This window comes from Rhipicephalus sanguineus, chromosome 5, assembly GCF_013339695.2.
Source record: "Rhipicephalus sanguineus isolate Rsan-2018 chromosome 5, BIME_Rsan_1.4, whole genome shotgun sequence".
Taxonomy (NCBI): domain Eukaryota; kingdom Metazoa; phylum Arthropoda; class Arachnida; order Ixodida; family Ixodidae; genus Rhipicephalus; species Rhipicephalus sanguineus.
In genome coordinates, this window is record NC_051180.1 from 117,121,187 (window position 1) to 117,138,468 (window position 17,282).

A 17,282-nucleotide genomic window follows, 5' to 3' on the forward strand; every position below is an offset into this window, starting at 1 on the left:
CGACCTGAGTATCAGTGTATGTTTTCATGGTACCAAATTAAGCCGTATAGGTGATTATGTCGTGCCAGGAAGCATTGGGAATGTGAATGTCCTGTCTGCCATCTTAAGTAAGCTTCAAAGCATCCTCGGTGAAAAATGCTCCTCAGAAGGTCTTTGTGACGTAGTCGTTAGCCTTCTTGAGCAACTTGAACGAGATGCCATTGACAGTAAGAAACGGATCATTCGGTTCTTGCGAGAACAAGTGGCGTTGCTTGGAAAACAGCGGTTGCAGTATTCCTCCGAAAGTATGGTGGTTGCTTGCATACTGCATACCATATCTCCACACGCCTACAAATTTCTGAGGGGATCAGGTTTTTTTGCCATGCCGCATCCCAGTACTTGCCGAAATGTCTGCTCCTCGTTTCACTTGTCACCTGACATCGAGTCAGCGAGTCAAAATTTTCTCAGGTACATAAAACACAGATTTAAACAATTTAAACAAAAACAAAAAACAATTAAACAAAAAACAATATTGCTGAGAATAACTATTCGCGTAACCGCGTACGATATCGCGATACAACTGCTTCACTGCGAGAGGAGTGCCAGAAGCGGCGCGCCCCCGCAGGACCGGTCGGACGGCGAGTGATGACGTAGCTGACGTCATGTCACGTGAGGCGCAGGCCTGAAGAATTTTAGGAGGTGTTGCCCCTGGTCGGGGTTACGCTGGTTACGATGTAGTTCCGGGGGGGATCAACAAACGCGGAGTTGAAGGCGGTAAGAGGGCCACCACAATGACACTTAAAGGAGACAACAAAAAAAAAAGAGGGAGGAGGGGATCGAGCATTTTATTCTTCTTTTAAGCTGATTCCCCCAGCTGCAGCGCATGTTCACGCCATTCATTCGTTTGAAGGACCTTTGTCGATCGGCACCACGCGTGCCGCTTTGCTGCACTTACGTATGCTTGTTTTTCTGAAGGATCGGCATTTGTGCCTGTCCGCAAACTTCAACTGTCCCAAAGACGGTCCGCCGCTGCATCTGAACGGGAGGGACGCGCTACAGCGTCCGGCGGTCGTGCACATAGGGCATGCAGCGTACGTGCAGAGAAATTGCTGGGGCAGCGTTTGACAACAAAAACAGCTGGACCCAACGAAGCTAGGAGTGACCGCGTAGTCAAGCGCGGTAACAATAAAAGCAAAAAAAAAAAAAAGAACAGGAGTGTGGTGAGTGGTGACAGCAATACCATACTCGTGTACAGAAAAAGGAGATGTAGGGGAGACTGAAGTAGCTGTCATTAGGAAGCGGGAGAACCGTAGGGATTGGGCTCCTTTTGAGATGCTCCAGTGCCTGTTAGATCAACGTCGTCGTCGGCAGTTTATTGGTCGTGACCATTTCTGCATTGTTAATCATGGCAAGCATTTGCGCATACATAGGCAAGGGTTTGTGTAAATAAAATCAGATCAGACGTCCATCAGGTCAGGAGGAGGAGCAAATCTGCCTGCTCATTGCCGGGTGTGCGGCTGTTCTCCTGATCTGAAAGGCACGCAAATTATTGGTAAGGGAACCACGCAAATAATACGAACGTTAAGTGATTGAAGCACAAATCTGGAAACATATGGTTCGAACAAATGCATTAGTGTATCTGTCACTATCAAAGAAAGAGATTGCTTATTTAAAAGAATGTGGTTACTGATGTGATTCTCTCTTATTGTGAATCACGTACGTGTTTTATGTACGACGCATGCGCGCTTGGCTTATCAGGGAACGTTATGTGGTTTCATTAAACCTGTTGCTAGTTCCGGCGAGTGTCTTCTCTTCTTGTGTAAGCGTCCGTAAGCTGGTTTTTTCGTTTCTTCAAGTATGTATACCAACAGGCCCAGCAACAGATTCTCCTATTACACAGACCAGCTCATATATGCGAATAAAAAAAAGAAAAAAAAGTGAAGCGTTGGTGTGGGGCTCGAAAGGCGAGAATGAAGTCGCTATGATCGTTACAGTGGCGAAAGGGCATTGAAAATCGTATCGATGAGCAGGACAAAAAAAAAAAAAAAAAAAAAAACTTCAACCCCCCCAACTACACGCCCTGTCTGTTCCTGCAGCGGCGGAGGAGCATTCATCTATGCAATAGCCGCTTTAAACATCGCCCACCCTTCGTAAATCAGTCACAACGACAGTAATTTATTTCACAACTCACAGAAAAGTTGCATCAAAAGAAGCTCCGTGTGTTGCGCACCGTAACTTTGACTTTTCTTGCGCGCAAAACAGCAACGCGCGCTAGCCGCGCCCAGCAATCTGCCGGAAAGTTTCAGGATGGATGGATGGATGGATGTATACGGCTGTGCCCTTTAGATCGGGCGGCGGCTCACGCCACCTAGCCATAAAGTTAAGTACTATCACTATGTATTGAAGGATTGCAATTCACTCGTGCCTTGATTGTAGCCACCAATCGGTTAGCCTCCTCCTGGTTATTTCTACTCGTTTAAAGTCTATTTTGCCTTCACTGTCCCTAAACCCCAATGCTTTGAAATATTCCGCGCCATTATCTTGGACTGTAGGGTGAAGCCCTTTACAGAACATTATCAAATGTTCAGCCGTTTCCTCCTCCTCTCCACACGCACTACATAACGTGTCTGTGCCTTCGTATTTGGCTCGGTACGTCTTGGTCCGCAATACTCCCGTCCTGGCCTCAAACAGCAGAGAACTACCCCGAGAATTATCGTAGATCTTTTCTTTTGCAATTTCCTGCTTGAAAGTTCGGTAGGTCTCCAGTGATGATTTCGTAAGCATCCCCATTTTCCACATGTCCCTCTCCGTTTCCTTCACCTTCTTCTTAACCGATGTTTCCTTTTGGCTTGGTATTCTGCTGTTGTCTAAATACTTGCTTGACAATTTTCGAGTTCGCTTCCTCCATTTAGTATCAACATTCTTCATGTACAAGTAGCTGAAAACTTTCCTAGCCCAACGCTCCTCTCCCATTTTTCTCAATCGCTCCTCAAATTCTATCTTGCTGCTAGCCTCCCTGCCCTCGAACGATGTCCATCCCATGTCACCCTGTACCCCCTGATTTGGGGTATTCCCGTGTGCTCCCAAAGCAAGCCTACCTATGCCACGTTGTTTAATTTCCAATCTTGCTTGAACCTCTGATCTCATGCACAAGACCGCATTGCCGAACGTCAAACCTGGGACCATTACCCCTTTCCAAATCCCTCTCACAACGTCATACCTATTGTAGTTCCACAGTGCCCTATTTTTCATTACAGCTGCATTCCTGTTGCCCTTAGTCATTATACGTATCTTTCGTGCTCCCTTAGGTACTCAACCCCGTTGTTTATCCATACGCCCAGATATTTGTATTTATCCACTATCTCCAGCGTGACTTCCTGTATCTTATGCTCACTGCATTCATTATCATTAAGAATCATGATTGCCGATTTTTCCCTACTGAACTTCAAATTTAACCTATCTCCTTCATTACCGCAGATGTCTATCAATCCCTGCAGATCTTCCTTGTTGTCGGCCATTAATACTATATCATCTGCATACATCAATGCCGGTAATGACTGTTCAACGTGTTTTCCTTGCTTGGCAAAAGAGAGGCTGAAGCCGAGTACACTCCCCTCTAATTTAGCTTCTAATCCTTGTAGATACAGCATAAATAACAGAGGTGACAAGGGACACCCCTGTCGAAGCCCGCGTTGTATCTCTATAGGTTCGGATACCTGTTGTTCCCATTTTATAACTACCCTGTTACTTTTATAGATGTCCTTTAAAAGATTAGTTATTCCATCTTCCACATCAAGTGTGTCCAGTATTCTCCACAAGTCTTCCTGAATCACACTATCGTAAGCTCCCTTGATATCTAGAAATGCCAGCCACAGGGGCCTGTGTTCTTTTTCCGCTATTTCAATACACTGCGTCAATGAGAACAGATTATCCTCCAACCTCCTTCGTTTACGGAACCCATTTTGTAGTTCCCCCAGCACCCCCTCATTCTCCACCCATGTCTGTAGTCTTTCCTTTACGATCTGCATCACCAGCCTGTAAACTACTGATGTCACTGTTATAGGACGGTAGTTGTTTATATCAGCCTTGTCTCCCTTTCCTTTATAGATCATGCTCATCCGGCTTAGTTTCCACCCATGGGGGGCTTCACCATCCATTATTGCTTTGCTCGTTGCTTCTGTTAATGTTTGCTTAGAGTTTGGACCTAATTTCTTTATTAGCATAATTGGGATGCCGTCAGGGCCTGTTGATGTGCTATTAGGAACCCTCTTCTCTGCCCTTTCCCACTCTCGTTGTCCCAGTGGAGCCACTGCGCTAATTGGTCTATCCTCATCCGTTAGGGTGCATGCATCGCTTCCTTGTTTAAATTTTTCCGTCATCATTGTTCTTATAAATTCCATTGCCTCATCCCCTTCTAGCCTAACCCCTTGAACTGTAGTTATAAACCTTTGTTCCATGCTTGTCTTATTACTCAGAGAATTGAGATGGTTCCAAAACTTTGCAGCTGCCTTTCTATCCTTTTTGTTTACTTCCGCCATCCATTGGGCCCCCTTTCTTCTAATCTTTTCATTGATCAGATTGGAAGCTTCCCTTCTGCAGCTCAAAAAGTTGCCCCATTTTCTTTCGACATCATCTTCCGGTTCACCCCTCTGTTTAGCATGCCTGTGTTCTCTGGAGGCTTCCTGACGTCTTACTATGGCTCTCTTAACTTCCTCATCCCACCAGCTCTTGGGTTTGTGTCTCCTTTTCCCGGTTGATTTGGCTCGTACCTTAGCAAGCTCCAACTCAAACAGTCTAGTTAGATTTGTGTACGTCCACACTGTTTTAGTATCCTCGGTGATTACTTTCTCAATCTCTTTAGTTGCTATTTCTATTTGCCTTTCTGAATAAATATTACCCTGTGGTTGCTCATATTGCCTCCTTCCTATTTTCATTTCTCTTCCAAAACTCAGCTTGATACGTTTGTGATCACTACCCAAGCTTCTGGAACCATATTCATCTATGTTCATCACCCTTAGCCTATCATACATCCTATGTGACATCAGTGCGTAATCTATCGTCGACTGCAGCCTTCCCACCTCCCATGTTATCTGCCCTTCGCACTTCTTGGTACTGTTGCAAATGATTAAATCATGCCTTTCACACATATCCAGCAGCATTCTGCCGGTTGGGTCAGTATATCCATCCATATCTTCTATGTGCGCATTCATATCTCCTAATATAATTATCTCGTACTCTTCTCCTAGTTCATCAATGTCCTTTTCTATGCACTGCACCATTTCTTGGTTTTCCTCTCTGGCTTTTGCTCCTGTCCACAAGTATACAAAACCCAGGAGTGTCATCTGCCCTGCCACTTTCCCTTTTAGCCATAAATGTTCCCTGCACTCCTGCTTGACCCTTTGCCAGTCTGTACTTTTATGAATAAATGCCCCGATACCACCCCCCTTTCTGCTGCCTTCTGTTCTATTGCAATATTCCCATGCGTAGTCCGGATTGCTAGGTGGTTGTTCCATGTCCCTAAGATGTGTTTCTATAAACCCATATACCATCAGCTTCTCCTCCCTTAGTTGCTCTTCTATCTCTCCCCACTTCAACCTATTCCTGCCACCCTGCATGTTAATATAACCTACATCTGAATTTGCTCGGCCCTGCCTACGTCGATTTCTTCTCCTCCGGACTCTACGTGTCTTGGATATTGGTGCCACTTTGAAATCGTATCTGTCTACACTGGTGGCCTCAGGGCACTGGGTCCCCCTAAAAAAGCTGTGGCTTGGCGACCCATCCTATTACCTACCCTCCTGCCCGTGGCACCACTGTAATGAATGCCATCTTGTGCAAAAGGGCGGAGGCCGGGTTCGTACACGTCTTTGTTTACCTCCATTACGCTGTAGCTGAGCTGCCGGCTCATAGCTCTGATGACACAGTTAGCCTCTATCACCCTCCTTTCCATACCGCCAGATTGCCCCCAGACTTCTGGGATGGTGCATATTGTCACATGCACACCCTCAGAAGCTTCTCGAAGCTTACGCACCCCATCCTCTAACTGTCTCTGAAGGTTCTGGCTCTTTCCCTTCAGGACATCGTTGAGACCAGCATGGATGATGACGAGGTTTTCACCCTCCATGCTGTCCCCTACCACTTCCTGTGCTTTGGCCAGTGCATCCGTCATGCACTTTCCTGACTGGGCCTCCACTTTTACCCTCCTGTCTGCCTTCACTGTCGTAAGGACTCCCTGCTTGACTCTGGCTACATTGGAGTCCCCCACCACTAGGACCCTTCTACGGTCCAGTCGTTTGCTTCCGGCTTGCGATTGCTGTGATCCTGTTCTCCCCCGCTGATCCCCCGTTCGCTGAGTGTCCCCGACTCGCGATAACGAGCCCGCTGCCGGTGCTCCTTGCTTTGCCCCGCCGGAAGCCTGTCGCGCCACATCGCTGTAGCTTTTTCTCCTGCTGTCGCCTGTTCCTACATGTGCCACTGCAGCCCCTAGGTCCCCTTTCTTGCCTGTTTCTGCCTGGAATTCCGTGATTCCCTTGCCTTTCGCCTCCCACTGCTCGGGACCGGAGTCAAGCGCCATAAGCACCTTTACTCGCTCTTCGAGCTCGGCCCGCCTTTCCCGTTCCTTCCTTAGATCGGCCTCCATTTGTTCTACTAGGCTGGCGGTAGCCTCCCCACGCTCACGTGCCTCTCCGAGCTGCGCTTGGAGCTCAATTCTCTTTACTCGCTCCACCTTCAGCTCCCCCTTTAGCTCCTCAATGCAAGGTTCCATGCGCTGCACGGCCGCCTTCACTTTCTCGCACAGCTTGCACACGAAGCTCGCCTCCTCAGCGTCGGCTAGACTTGTGAAGGCCGTCTCATCTAGGTAGCACCAGCGCGTGCATTCCCCGCACTGCACGAGATCACTGGCGCCCGTGGTTTTTTCCGTCCGCTTAGCCATCGCCCGCCCGACCATCGAACAGAACACACAAAGTTCGGTCTAGCACCGTTAATATAATTAAACAGGCGCACCCAAACACCCTACTACGGGTTTAAAACTGCCGCCTACCCCGTTCACCACGTGGTCAACGTTACCGCATCGTTGCCCGTGGCGCACGGTACTCGCGTGTTACCAAAGATGCACTAAACCGCAAAATAATAGTTCTTACATCGGTTATGGATGGATGGATGCTATGAGCGTCCCCTTTGTAACGGGGCGGTGACATGTCTGCCACCAGGCTCGGAGAAAAAAAGAAAAAAAAAAACCTTCCTTGTTTTATGTTGGCCTAATACCTTATTTACATTGATTAAATCTATGTTATTATACCAAAAAATATAAATTCACGGTCTATCTCTCTGCCTCTTAAGGCAGAATGACCTTATTTTTCCCCCCATTATTTATTTTTGTTCTTTATCTCTACTTTTCTGCCACCAATACTCTAACCGTCTCTTACTTATTTCTATCGCGGACGTGTTCGGCTTTCCATTGTTGTCCCTAAAACCCAAGGCTTCATGTAGACTCGTGCCCACACGTATACCTGGGTGAATATCGCCACATTCAATCAGTACATGTTCCATCGTTTCCTTAGTTCCCCCGCAGCATGTACATTGTTCTTCTTCGTTACTGAATCTCGCTTTATAACTACGCGTTCTAAGGCAGCCCGACCTTGCTTCAAACAGTAAAGCGCTTCCCCTTGAATTATCATAAAACCTTTCCCTCCTTATTTCGTTTTTTTCCCTTTCGGTAGTTACTCAGAGCCGGCTTCTTTTCCATCGCTGCCATCCAATAAGTCCTCTCCGCCTCTCTGACCTTCCGCTTAATGCTCCTTGTTGCCATATCGCCCGCACTGCTAGCCGTATATTTACTGGTGAGCCTCCTAGTTCTTTTTCTCCACTGCGTGTCAACGCTTTTTCTATACAAATACCTGAAAACCTTCTCTGCCCATCTACTCTTCTTCATTTTCCTCAGCCTCTCTTCGAATCTCATTTTGCTCTGGGCTTCCCGCACTTCAAAGCCTGTCCATCCCATATCACCCTTTACAGCCTCATTTGTCGTCTTCCCGTGAGCGCCCAACGCGAGGCGGCCCACCGTCCTTTGATTTACATCCATTCCTGATTGTACCTCTGACTTCATGCACACCACTGAGTTCCCAAATGTAAGCCCCGGGACCATCACACCCTTCCACAGCCCTCGAAGCACCTCGTACCTATTGTACCCCCATAAAGCTCTGTGCTTCATAATTGCAGCATTCCTCTTTCCCTTTGCTACCGATGCTTTCTCTTGTACCTCCATATATCTATCCCCCTCATTTACCCATACTCCGACGTACTTGTACTCGCTTACCCTCGGTATTTTTTGGCCCTGTATAAAGACCGCATGGTCTTCGTGATCATTGAATACCATCAATCCACATTTTGTTGCACTAAATCCTAGTCCTAAAGCCTCACATTCCCTTCCGCATATATCTGCCAGTCGCTGTATATCATCTTGACTGTCCGCAAATAAGACAATATCATCAGCATAAAATAGACCTGGAAGCTTCTGCTCAACCATCGTGCCGACCTGTTTGTGCGACAAATTAAATCCAATGTTGCTACCTTCTAGCGCTTTTTCCATCCTCACCATGTACAGCATGAATAACAGCGGGGACAAAGGACATCCCTGTCTCAGCCCCTTGCTGATTTCAACGCTGTCCTTGCTACTTATTCCTTCCCATTCTATACAAACTGTATTTTCTCGGTATATTTCCCTCAAAAGCTGTATACAGTCGTCACCTATGCCCACTTCTTTCAGTATATCCCACAAAATTTCCTGATTAACGTTGTCATACGCCCCGGTAATATCTAGATAAGCTACGTATAAGGGCCTGTTTTCTATTTTCGATATTTCTATACACTGGGTAAGAACAAACAGATTATCGTCTAACCGCCTGTCGATTCGAAATCCATTCTGAAGTTCTCCCAAAATATCATTTTGTTCTACCCACGCTTCTATTTTTAATTTTACTGCCTGCATCGCCAACCTGTATCGCGGCTGCGAGCCGCGCCGCCTGCATCACCAACCTGAAGTTCTCCCAAAATATCATTTTGTTCTACCCACGCTTCTATTTTTAATTTTACTGCCTGCATCACCAACCTGTATGGATGGATGGATGGATGCTATGAGCGTCCCCTTTATAACGGGGCGGTGACATGTCTGCCACCAGGCTCGAAGGATAAAAAAAAAGAAAAAAAAAAGAAAAACGCGGCTGCGAGCCGCGCCGCCTGTCGGCGGCGACATGAAGTGCGTCACGCTCCGCCGCTCAGTGAGCGCACTACAAACTTCTAGAACACTGTACTATAGTGTACTAGAATAATTTCCTAGTGACGCGTCTGAGAAGGAGCGCGCGTGCCCGTTTGTGTAGACGCCACCAGGCGCCGCCACTGCGCCTTTTTCTAGTCGTCTGCTAGCGTTACTGCCGCAGACCGGCGGATTCATTGCAGTTCGGGATATCGCCTGCAGCAGTATCTATTCGCATTTTTTTATCATCTATTTGCACAAACCCATCATATGAGTAACTCTGCATGTTTTGCTTCTATTGCGCAATACCTAGCACAACATTTAAATCGCATGCTCATCGCAAACTACACAAAAGTGCTCAGCAACGTATACGCTGCGTTGCTATGCCAGAAGGCGTACGATGAAATAACGGCCTCGACGGACGCATATTGATGGTGGCAAACTTTTCGTGATTTATTCTCGGTTACAGAAACGCAGCTAAACAAGATTATTCCTGCGTTTCCTTACCTCATTTTACGGCGTGCAATCGAGAGTGATTCGTGAAGGAAATGAAAAGGGGCGCTATTTTCGTACTACATGGAAGCATCCCACATGTAAGCGTCCGGAGAAAAAAAAAAGTCATCCACCATTTCTTTTTTTTTTTTTTTAAAGAACTGCGACGTTGAACGTAGCGTCGCAGGGGACGCGCACGAGGCAAGCAGCTGCAAAGCGCGCCTGAACCGGCCCAAACCGGCGCGAACTGGCTCCGCGACTACAAAAAAGCGCAGCAACGCCACCAGTGGCGTCTACTGGCGTTTGCTTCAACCGGCCTATTGTCCCTGCCCCCTGGACGCGTCACTAGGAGATTATTCTAGTACACTATAAATCGAACAAATCGAACTGTTCTGTGCTAGTTCTGTGCTACCATCGAAGAACGCTGTACATCGAAGTCGAGCTAGGGCGGCTAGGGCTAGTCGTTGAGTACCAGCGGATCATACTACGGTGAGTGCCCTGCTACTTCTCATTATTTCATTTGCAATGTTAGCATATGAAAGCAGTGTTGTCGCAACAGGATCACTTAACGTTTGCAACTGGCAACACGGTGTCCGACTTGGGCGCCGTGCCGATTCGCAGGAGATTCGTGTGTGTATGTGATAGTGGTCGATTCCACGAAAGATCGAAAAAGGGTGTATATTTGATGTTTCCGATTTTCCTGATAATTTTGTATGTTGTGCACATATGATTGCACAGCACGAAATCGCAGTTCGTTTTCAAATAAATTTTTTTTTCAACACAGGAAAATTCGACAAGTGTCGCCGGTTGACGACGACCATTTTACGAAGAATGCGTTTTCGTAACTTCGGAACCATGCTGGCAGCCACTGAAGCTATATATTACAAAGATCTTTCTTTTTGGCGGAAGTAGAAGTAAAGAGGAAATAGCTCTTATCATTTCATGGAATTCTGAGTAAATTATGTATTTTTAAAAATTCACGAAAAACGCTGCGTTTTTGAAAATCAGTCGAATTTGGGACGCTATGGCTACTTCTGTGAACATCTTAGCTTGTTCATATTTGCAGTATTAATAGGCCTTTATGTGAATAATGAACCTCTGCATTTGTATTTCTCTAATAATTTTCAGAGTAGTAAATTTTCATGCTCGAAACACCAAAAAGAGAAAAGTGCTCCTCCATTGAAAAATCTATAATAAAAAAAAACCCAATCTCAATTTTGTTCAAAGTCCTCCAAAATGTTCTCAAAGGACTGCAGAACGATATTATGAAAAAACATGTTGCATCATTTTTATTACAACAAAAGCAGAAAATGTCAAACATTGTGTTTCCAGAGCGTGGTGGCCACTGCATAAAGGACATCTCTAGTAACAAGAAAATACAGTAACACGTCTTTTTTCTTCTCTGAGCTTCGCTAAACAGCAGTAATGATCTATTGTTGGAAAGTGGGAACTGTTTTGTAAAGAAGAAAAAGATCGTTCCAATTAAATGCATTTGCGACGCCACTTACATTCCTCGTCGACGGGCAGCACGGACATTTTCATTCCTCTGGATAATTTTTTTTTAGTAAATGCGCTTATATAAAAGTAACGAAGCTAAACGCGAAATATGTGTAGCTGAGTCGATCATGCATTGTAAGAATGTGAGAAATCGAAAATGGCGGCAGTGGTGAACGGCGAGTACCGCAGTGCAACCTAAGCACAGCAGCCACACATTGTTTGCCAGGCTTTGTCGCTATGCACGAGAAAAAGCTGGGGTGTCGATTGCGTTGGTTACACGATACATTTTTCACCGCTCGTCGCTCTTCCGCCCGGTCTCTGGATCCGCACCGTGCGGATCGTGTGGCCCGCGCTACAAGCACTCGTGTAAACGGAGTAGCAGGTACGTGCACACTGGCGGGAAGCATGCCGGCTTGCTGCCGGCTCGCGATTTCTCCCAGAAAGACGGAGAGGAGTTGCGCGGGTGAGGAGAACAGTGTCTGGTTGCTATGACGACCACTGATCTCCACTAGGAGGAGCTGGATGGCGCATCGAGCACGCGGGCGTGAAGCCACCGGAAGCCGCCGTTTTTGTCCCGGAAGAGAGCTTTTCTCTTCTTTTTTCAAAGAAATACCTGCCTGTAGCGCAGTAAACTGTACGAATCGACTAGAAAAGTCGTCAGGGAAGTCATTTCACGCGTAAGTACCTCAAAGTTGCATTACTTTTTACGCATTTTGTACGTTGCAGCACTCCGCCGTATTCGGACGGTGTCGTCACGGCGTCTGTCATCTTTCGTGTAGCGTTCGTCGGCGTCTAAAGTGAGGCGTAGTCGCAGAGTTTGAAGAAATAAAAAAGAAAAACGATCATAACAAGAGTTGCCACCCGAAAATATTTGAATTGCGCGACTGAGACGGACAGAAGACGCCAGCTTCCGGGACAAACAGGGGACCTTCCGGTGGCTTCACAAGCGCCCGCCTCGCAGAGCGGGGGTGCGCCGTCCAGCTAATGGAGGTCAGTGATGACGACAGCCCGTGTGAGAAGGAAGAGGAGGTAAAGCAGGCGCTGATTGGTGGTTTGCTTGCGCGGCAGCCGGCGGTAGCGGCGAAAATAGGTCCCCGAGCGATCGAGTCGGCGGGAGAAAGATTTTAGCGGGCGGGAGAGTGCCGCGCCGCCAGTGTGTTCGTACCCTGCGGACAGGTGCAAAGGGCGGCGCGATGGACGCCCGCCTGAGCAGACGACAGCAACGAGTACGGCTGTGCCAGTCAGTTAAACACCACCTGGGATAGAAGTTAAGCATCCAAATTGTGCTTCACTTTGATGCGATCACTATCCTACGCTCTGAAGGTGGCTATGGGTAGGGGTTATAGCCATGGCCGAGATTTTGTACGGACTGCCTCATGGTGCACAAAAAGAAAATTCCGCTGCAGCAGAATTTTCGTTACGTAGAAGATATTGGATCGAGACTCTTTTGCGGAGGGTCATGAAGCAGGATGCGCGCTCAATTCAAGAGGGAAACCAGATCTGCCAGCACTCCTTCAAGAGAAAGAAGGTTATGCAAAACAAAGCAGATGCAATGCAAACAAAACGTGTTTTGTCCGTGGCCAGAACTGCTGCCACCAATCTTCACGTAATCGATTCTTTTTAAACTCTGCATTGATCACATAAGGTTTGACAACGTACACATTTGGGACAACAAAAACCACACCTCTTGGCGACCGCTCTCCAGAAATTCATTTCCATTCATGAAGAGACCTTGGCTTTTATACCAATCTCTCAATTCTGGCACAGCACATCATCATAAGAGAGGCATGGAGGGAATGCCTTCTTTAGCACTCAAGATATGAATTATACTCAACTGAAATAGATGAAAGAAAAGGAGGCTACAACTGAAAGTGCATACTATGGACAAGCTAAGATGTTCACAGAAGTAGCCATAGCGTCCCAAATTCGACTGATTTTCAAAAACGCAGCGTTTTTCGTGAATTTTTAAAAATACATAATTTACTCAGAATTCCATGAAATGATAAGAGCTATTTCCTCTTTACTTCTACTTCCGCCAAAAAGAAAGATATTTGTAATACATAGCTTCAGTGGCTGCCAGCATGGTTCCGAAGTTACGAAAACGCATTCTTCGTAAAATGGTCGTCGTCAACCGGCGACACTTGTCGAATTTTGCTGTGTTGAAAAAAAATTTTATTTGAAAATGAACTGCGATTTCGTGCTGTGCAATCATATGTGCACAACATACAAAATTATCAGGAAAATTGGAAACATCAAATATACACCCTTTTTCGATCTTTCGTGGAATCGACCTAGTGAAATTTGATCGCCATACACCGTGCCAAAAGCTTTAGAGTACACAGTGCGGCATGCTTTCTGTTATAAATTAGAATTGATGCGGAAAACTGTCCGTTTCAAAAACAATACACCATGCGGGTTTGCATGCATTCTGTTTGTTCATGCCTTGTCCTATCGTACATTTCATTCCTCACCCTTCAGTGAATCTTGTCTCTCTCTCCTTACGACTTCGCCCTTCCCGCCTGCATTTATGCTGCTTTTTTTCTCTGTCAAGCGAGCGGTGCATGTGGTTAGTGCACTGTAACAATGTAAAGCCTTGCTCATACTAGAGAAGCCTCAGCACCTTTCCTGAAAATTTGTTGTGTTGGGAACTACTTTAGGGATGGCATCTAGGCTAGACTTTTCTACAGCATAATGATGCAGTTAAAACTCGATCTATTCGAAACCGGATTTTATGTAGTTCCCAATCTAAGGAAGAAATTTGCATTTCCCGGCATGTACTCGTAAGGTTAAACGTTGTTGTCAACCCGAATTACCGAAACTAATTTTGACTGATTTAACGAACTTGCTGCTAGCGTGGCCTTGCCTTACGAGACAGACTAAAACGTTCCAATGTGCATGTGTGCCACGGATGCTATATGTATTTTTGTTCTGATTAAAAAAAGTGCAATAATTTTTCTGCGGCTCAAATAATTATCAATATGAATTAAATGTTAATGACTATTTGGTGAGACAATAGATAAAAATGAACTGCGTGGAATGTTATATTAGTTCATGAGTGTACAGCAGAATGCATAGGGATTGCAATCGTGCAACCCATTTTCAAGTAAAATTAATTATCAGTATAAATGAAATGTTTATGACTATTTGGTGAGACAGTAGATAAAAATGAACTGGGTGGAATGTTATGTCAGTTCATGAGTGTACTGCAGAATGCATAGAGATTCGAATGCTGCAACCAGTTTTCAAGTACAATTTCGCAGCCACGTGTTTACAGCACAAAAGTGGAATAAAAGACTAGAGAGGAAAGAAAAGGAGTCGGCTTGCAACACTTCAAGCTTCATGCATTTGGCTTCATATAGCAAAAAACATTAAACATATATCCTAAAGCTTGACAAATTAATCCCTCAAACAAGCAGGGTGAGTGAAGGCATTTTGAGGAAATGCAATAAAACATATAAAGGCATTTTGAACTTGGTGTAACACGTGATATTGAATTCGTTTATTAGTACCCACCAGGTGTACAACTTGCATGCCTACTGCTGCAGTATACAGGGTATGTCCGAAAAGTAATGTCAGTGAGTCGATTACGACACATTTTTTGTTTCAAAAGAGGCTCTGCTTCCTGCACCGAGACATCGTTTCCATATTTTGAGGCGTCGAGGCATGATACGTCACGGTACATTCTTTGGAGCCTTGGTGCAAGCCTGTTTGACTTTATCAACTTTCCAGAAATGATGTCCTTTCATGGCAGTTTTCAGGCGTGGAAACAAAAATAAATCTGAGGGAGCCAGGTCAGGATTGTAGGGCCGCTGGGGGACCTTTGGCACCTTTGATTCGACCACGAAGTGGGTCACGGCAAAGGAGATGTGGGCTGGTGCGTTGCCATGGTGAAGTTTCCAATCTTCCGCGATGCCAGACTGAACGTGATGAACCCTTTGCTAAAGTCTTTTGAGCACCTTTACTTAGGATTTGGCGTTGACAATTGCGCCGTGTGGTACAAACTCATGGTGAACAAGCCCTCTGGTGTCAAAGAACACAATGAGCATGGTCTTGACCTTTTGACTTGCTCATTCTGGCCTTCTTGGGGTGAGGGGACGGTGAGGTGTTCCACTCGGCACTTTGCCTTTTTGTTTCGGTGTCGTATTGAAGCATCCAAGACACGTCACCTGTTATGACGGTGTCTAAAAAGTGGGCATCACTTTTGCAGATAGGTCCAAAAGTTGTTGGCATGTTTCAGATCACTGTGATTTTAACAGTGAAGCTGTTCTTAGTCAAGGCTACTCCGTCTGACAGCGTAGCGCTGATCATGTGTCATTGCAATGTGGTGAGAGTGAGGCTCTGTAGGAAGGGGAGGGCTGTGCTGTGCCGAGAGTGGCGAGGGTGAAGCTTGAGAGGCGAACCAGAAAGGGGGCAAGTGAGGCCTTGCGGAGAGAGTGAACCAATGAGAGGGCATGTCAAGAGCGGCGAGAGTGAGGCTCAGTGGAGGAATCCCACCGTTTTGCGGGAAGTAGGTGAGGGTCTCGGTGGAGTAGAAAGTAGGCTTTTGTTTCTTGTTAGTTTGCACTTTCATAATGGCCATGACTGCTCCCAAGGAAGAAGCTGACTGACGTGAACATCAGCGAGAGCTGACGTGGGGACGGGCATGTCGTCAGCAAGCCAACTGCGATGTTCGCATAAGAGAGGCCGAAGCTAAGCACCAATGAAGGGAAGACTTGAAAAACATATAAGTATGATAGCCTGATGAGAGGAGGCATTGGCCTGATGATGGAGGCACACCAGCTTCGCTGTTTCGACACTGTTCGCGAAGTGGAGCTGGCTGGACGTTTTGGCCGTCTGCTAACACACTGGGCATAACTTGGCGCACCCTTGTTGCATCTGCAAATTATTCATCAAAATCTTATGAATGGTACTTTTTGGAATGTTCAATGTCTGTGACATTAAACGGACACTCAAACGACGGTCTGAGTTCAAAAGATCACTTATCGGCATCATATTTTGATTGGTTAAGGTTGTTCACGGCAGTCCAGCGCAGGCTTCATCGCTGACCTCTTCACAGCTTTTTAAAATGGCCTTGTGCCACTGGTACATTTGACACTCTAACAAAAAATTATTATTAACCCTTTGCGGTCCGTTGTCGGGCTGCCCGACAACGCAACACGGCTGTAGCGGTCCGCTGTTGGGCACCGCCCGACAAAGGTGTTCGTGGTTTCGTGGTTCGACAAAGGAGTCGTGATTTAAATATCGCTGTTTTCTCACCGCGAGTCGCACGCATTTTTTTGTATACATGAAGTGCCATCTCTTGAGGAATAAGTGAGCCTTGTTTGTTGAGGAGGAGGAAATAACTTTTATTTAAGACGGCAAGATTTGAGGGATGGGCTCCCTTCCCTAGGTGGTTTACTTTTTTTAGACTAGGGTGTTCGGCACGGAGCCTTGACCGTACCCACTTGCGCGTGGTTCGCTGAGAAGCATGGCCACGTTTTCACCGCGTGTGTTTTTAGCGAAAGCGAGGATTACTAGTGCGGAAGAGAATTATGTGCGTCCATCAGACAGTGATGACAGTGATTCGACAGAGATGTGACAAAGATGACGACCACAGCAGTGGAGACACCTCTGTTGACACAGAGGGGAACAGTAACAACCCTGGCCTGCACCCAGGAGAATGCTTTGAGCGGTATCATATGCGGCCCAAATATCGCTAATGGAGTTGCCTGCAGAATGCAGGAGCAAGAATAGGTATCCTGCGAGTTTTTCTTCCACAGTTAGTGTTTTTCTTCGCGGCGCCAGAAACTGGCAAAATAGTTTCGGACCGGTAGAGCTGGAAAGTGGGTAAAAGTTTTGGACCGCTAAGGGTTAAAGGCCGTATTTACCCATGGGAAAAATTCCTACAGCAGACTTGCCTAGTTTCACATAAAACTTGATGGCAATCTTTTATTCCAACAAGCGCTGCATTGTCGCTTGCACGGGAAATGAAAACTAGTTTCACGGAAAAATCTGACCTTACTCTTCAGATGATAGCAGACAGTGTTGCCAGGTTTGGCTACATTGCACTAATTTATCTACT

At 46.2% G+C, this 17,282-nt stretch overlaps 1 protein-coding gene across 1 annotated transcript; it reads right to left on the reverse strand.

Annotated features, from left to right (window-relative positions):
• Window positions 1-5,650: 5,650 nt before the first annotated feature.
• LOC119394191 (uncharacterized) lies at window positions 5,651-6,913 on the reverse strand. Its single transcript, XM_037661466.2, has one exon. It carries the CDS (start codon window positions 6,911-6,913, stop codon window positions 5,702-5,704), a length of 1,212 nt encoding a protein of 403 aa, XP_037517394.2. The 3' UTR covers window positions 5,651-5,701.
• Window positions 6,914-17,282: the final 10,369 nt, after the last annotated feature.

Bases quoted from the DNA above. Each gene is read 5' to 3' on its own strand.
- LOC119394191 (XM_037661466.2), bottom strand. From the start codon at position 6,913: ATGGCTAAGCGGACGGAAAAAACCACGGGCGCCAGTGATCTCGTGCAG.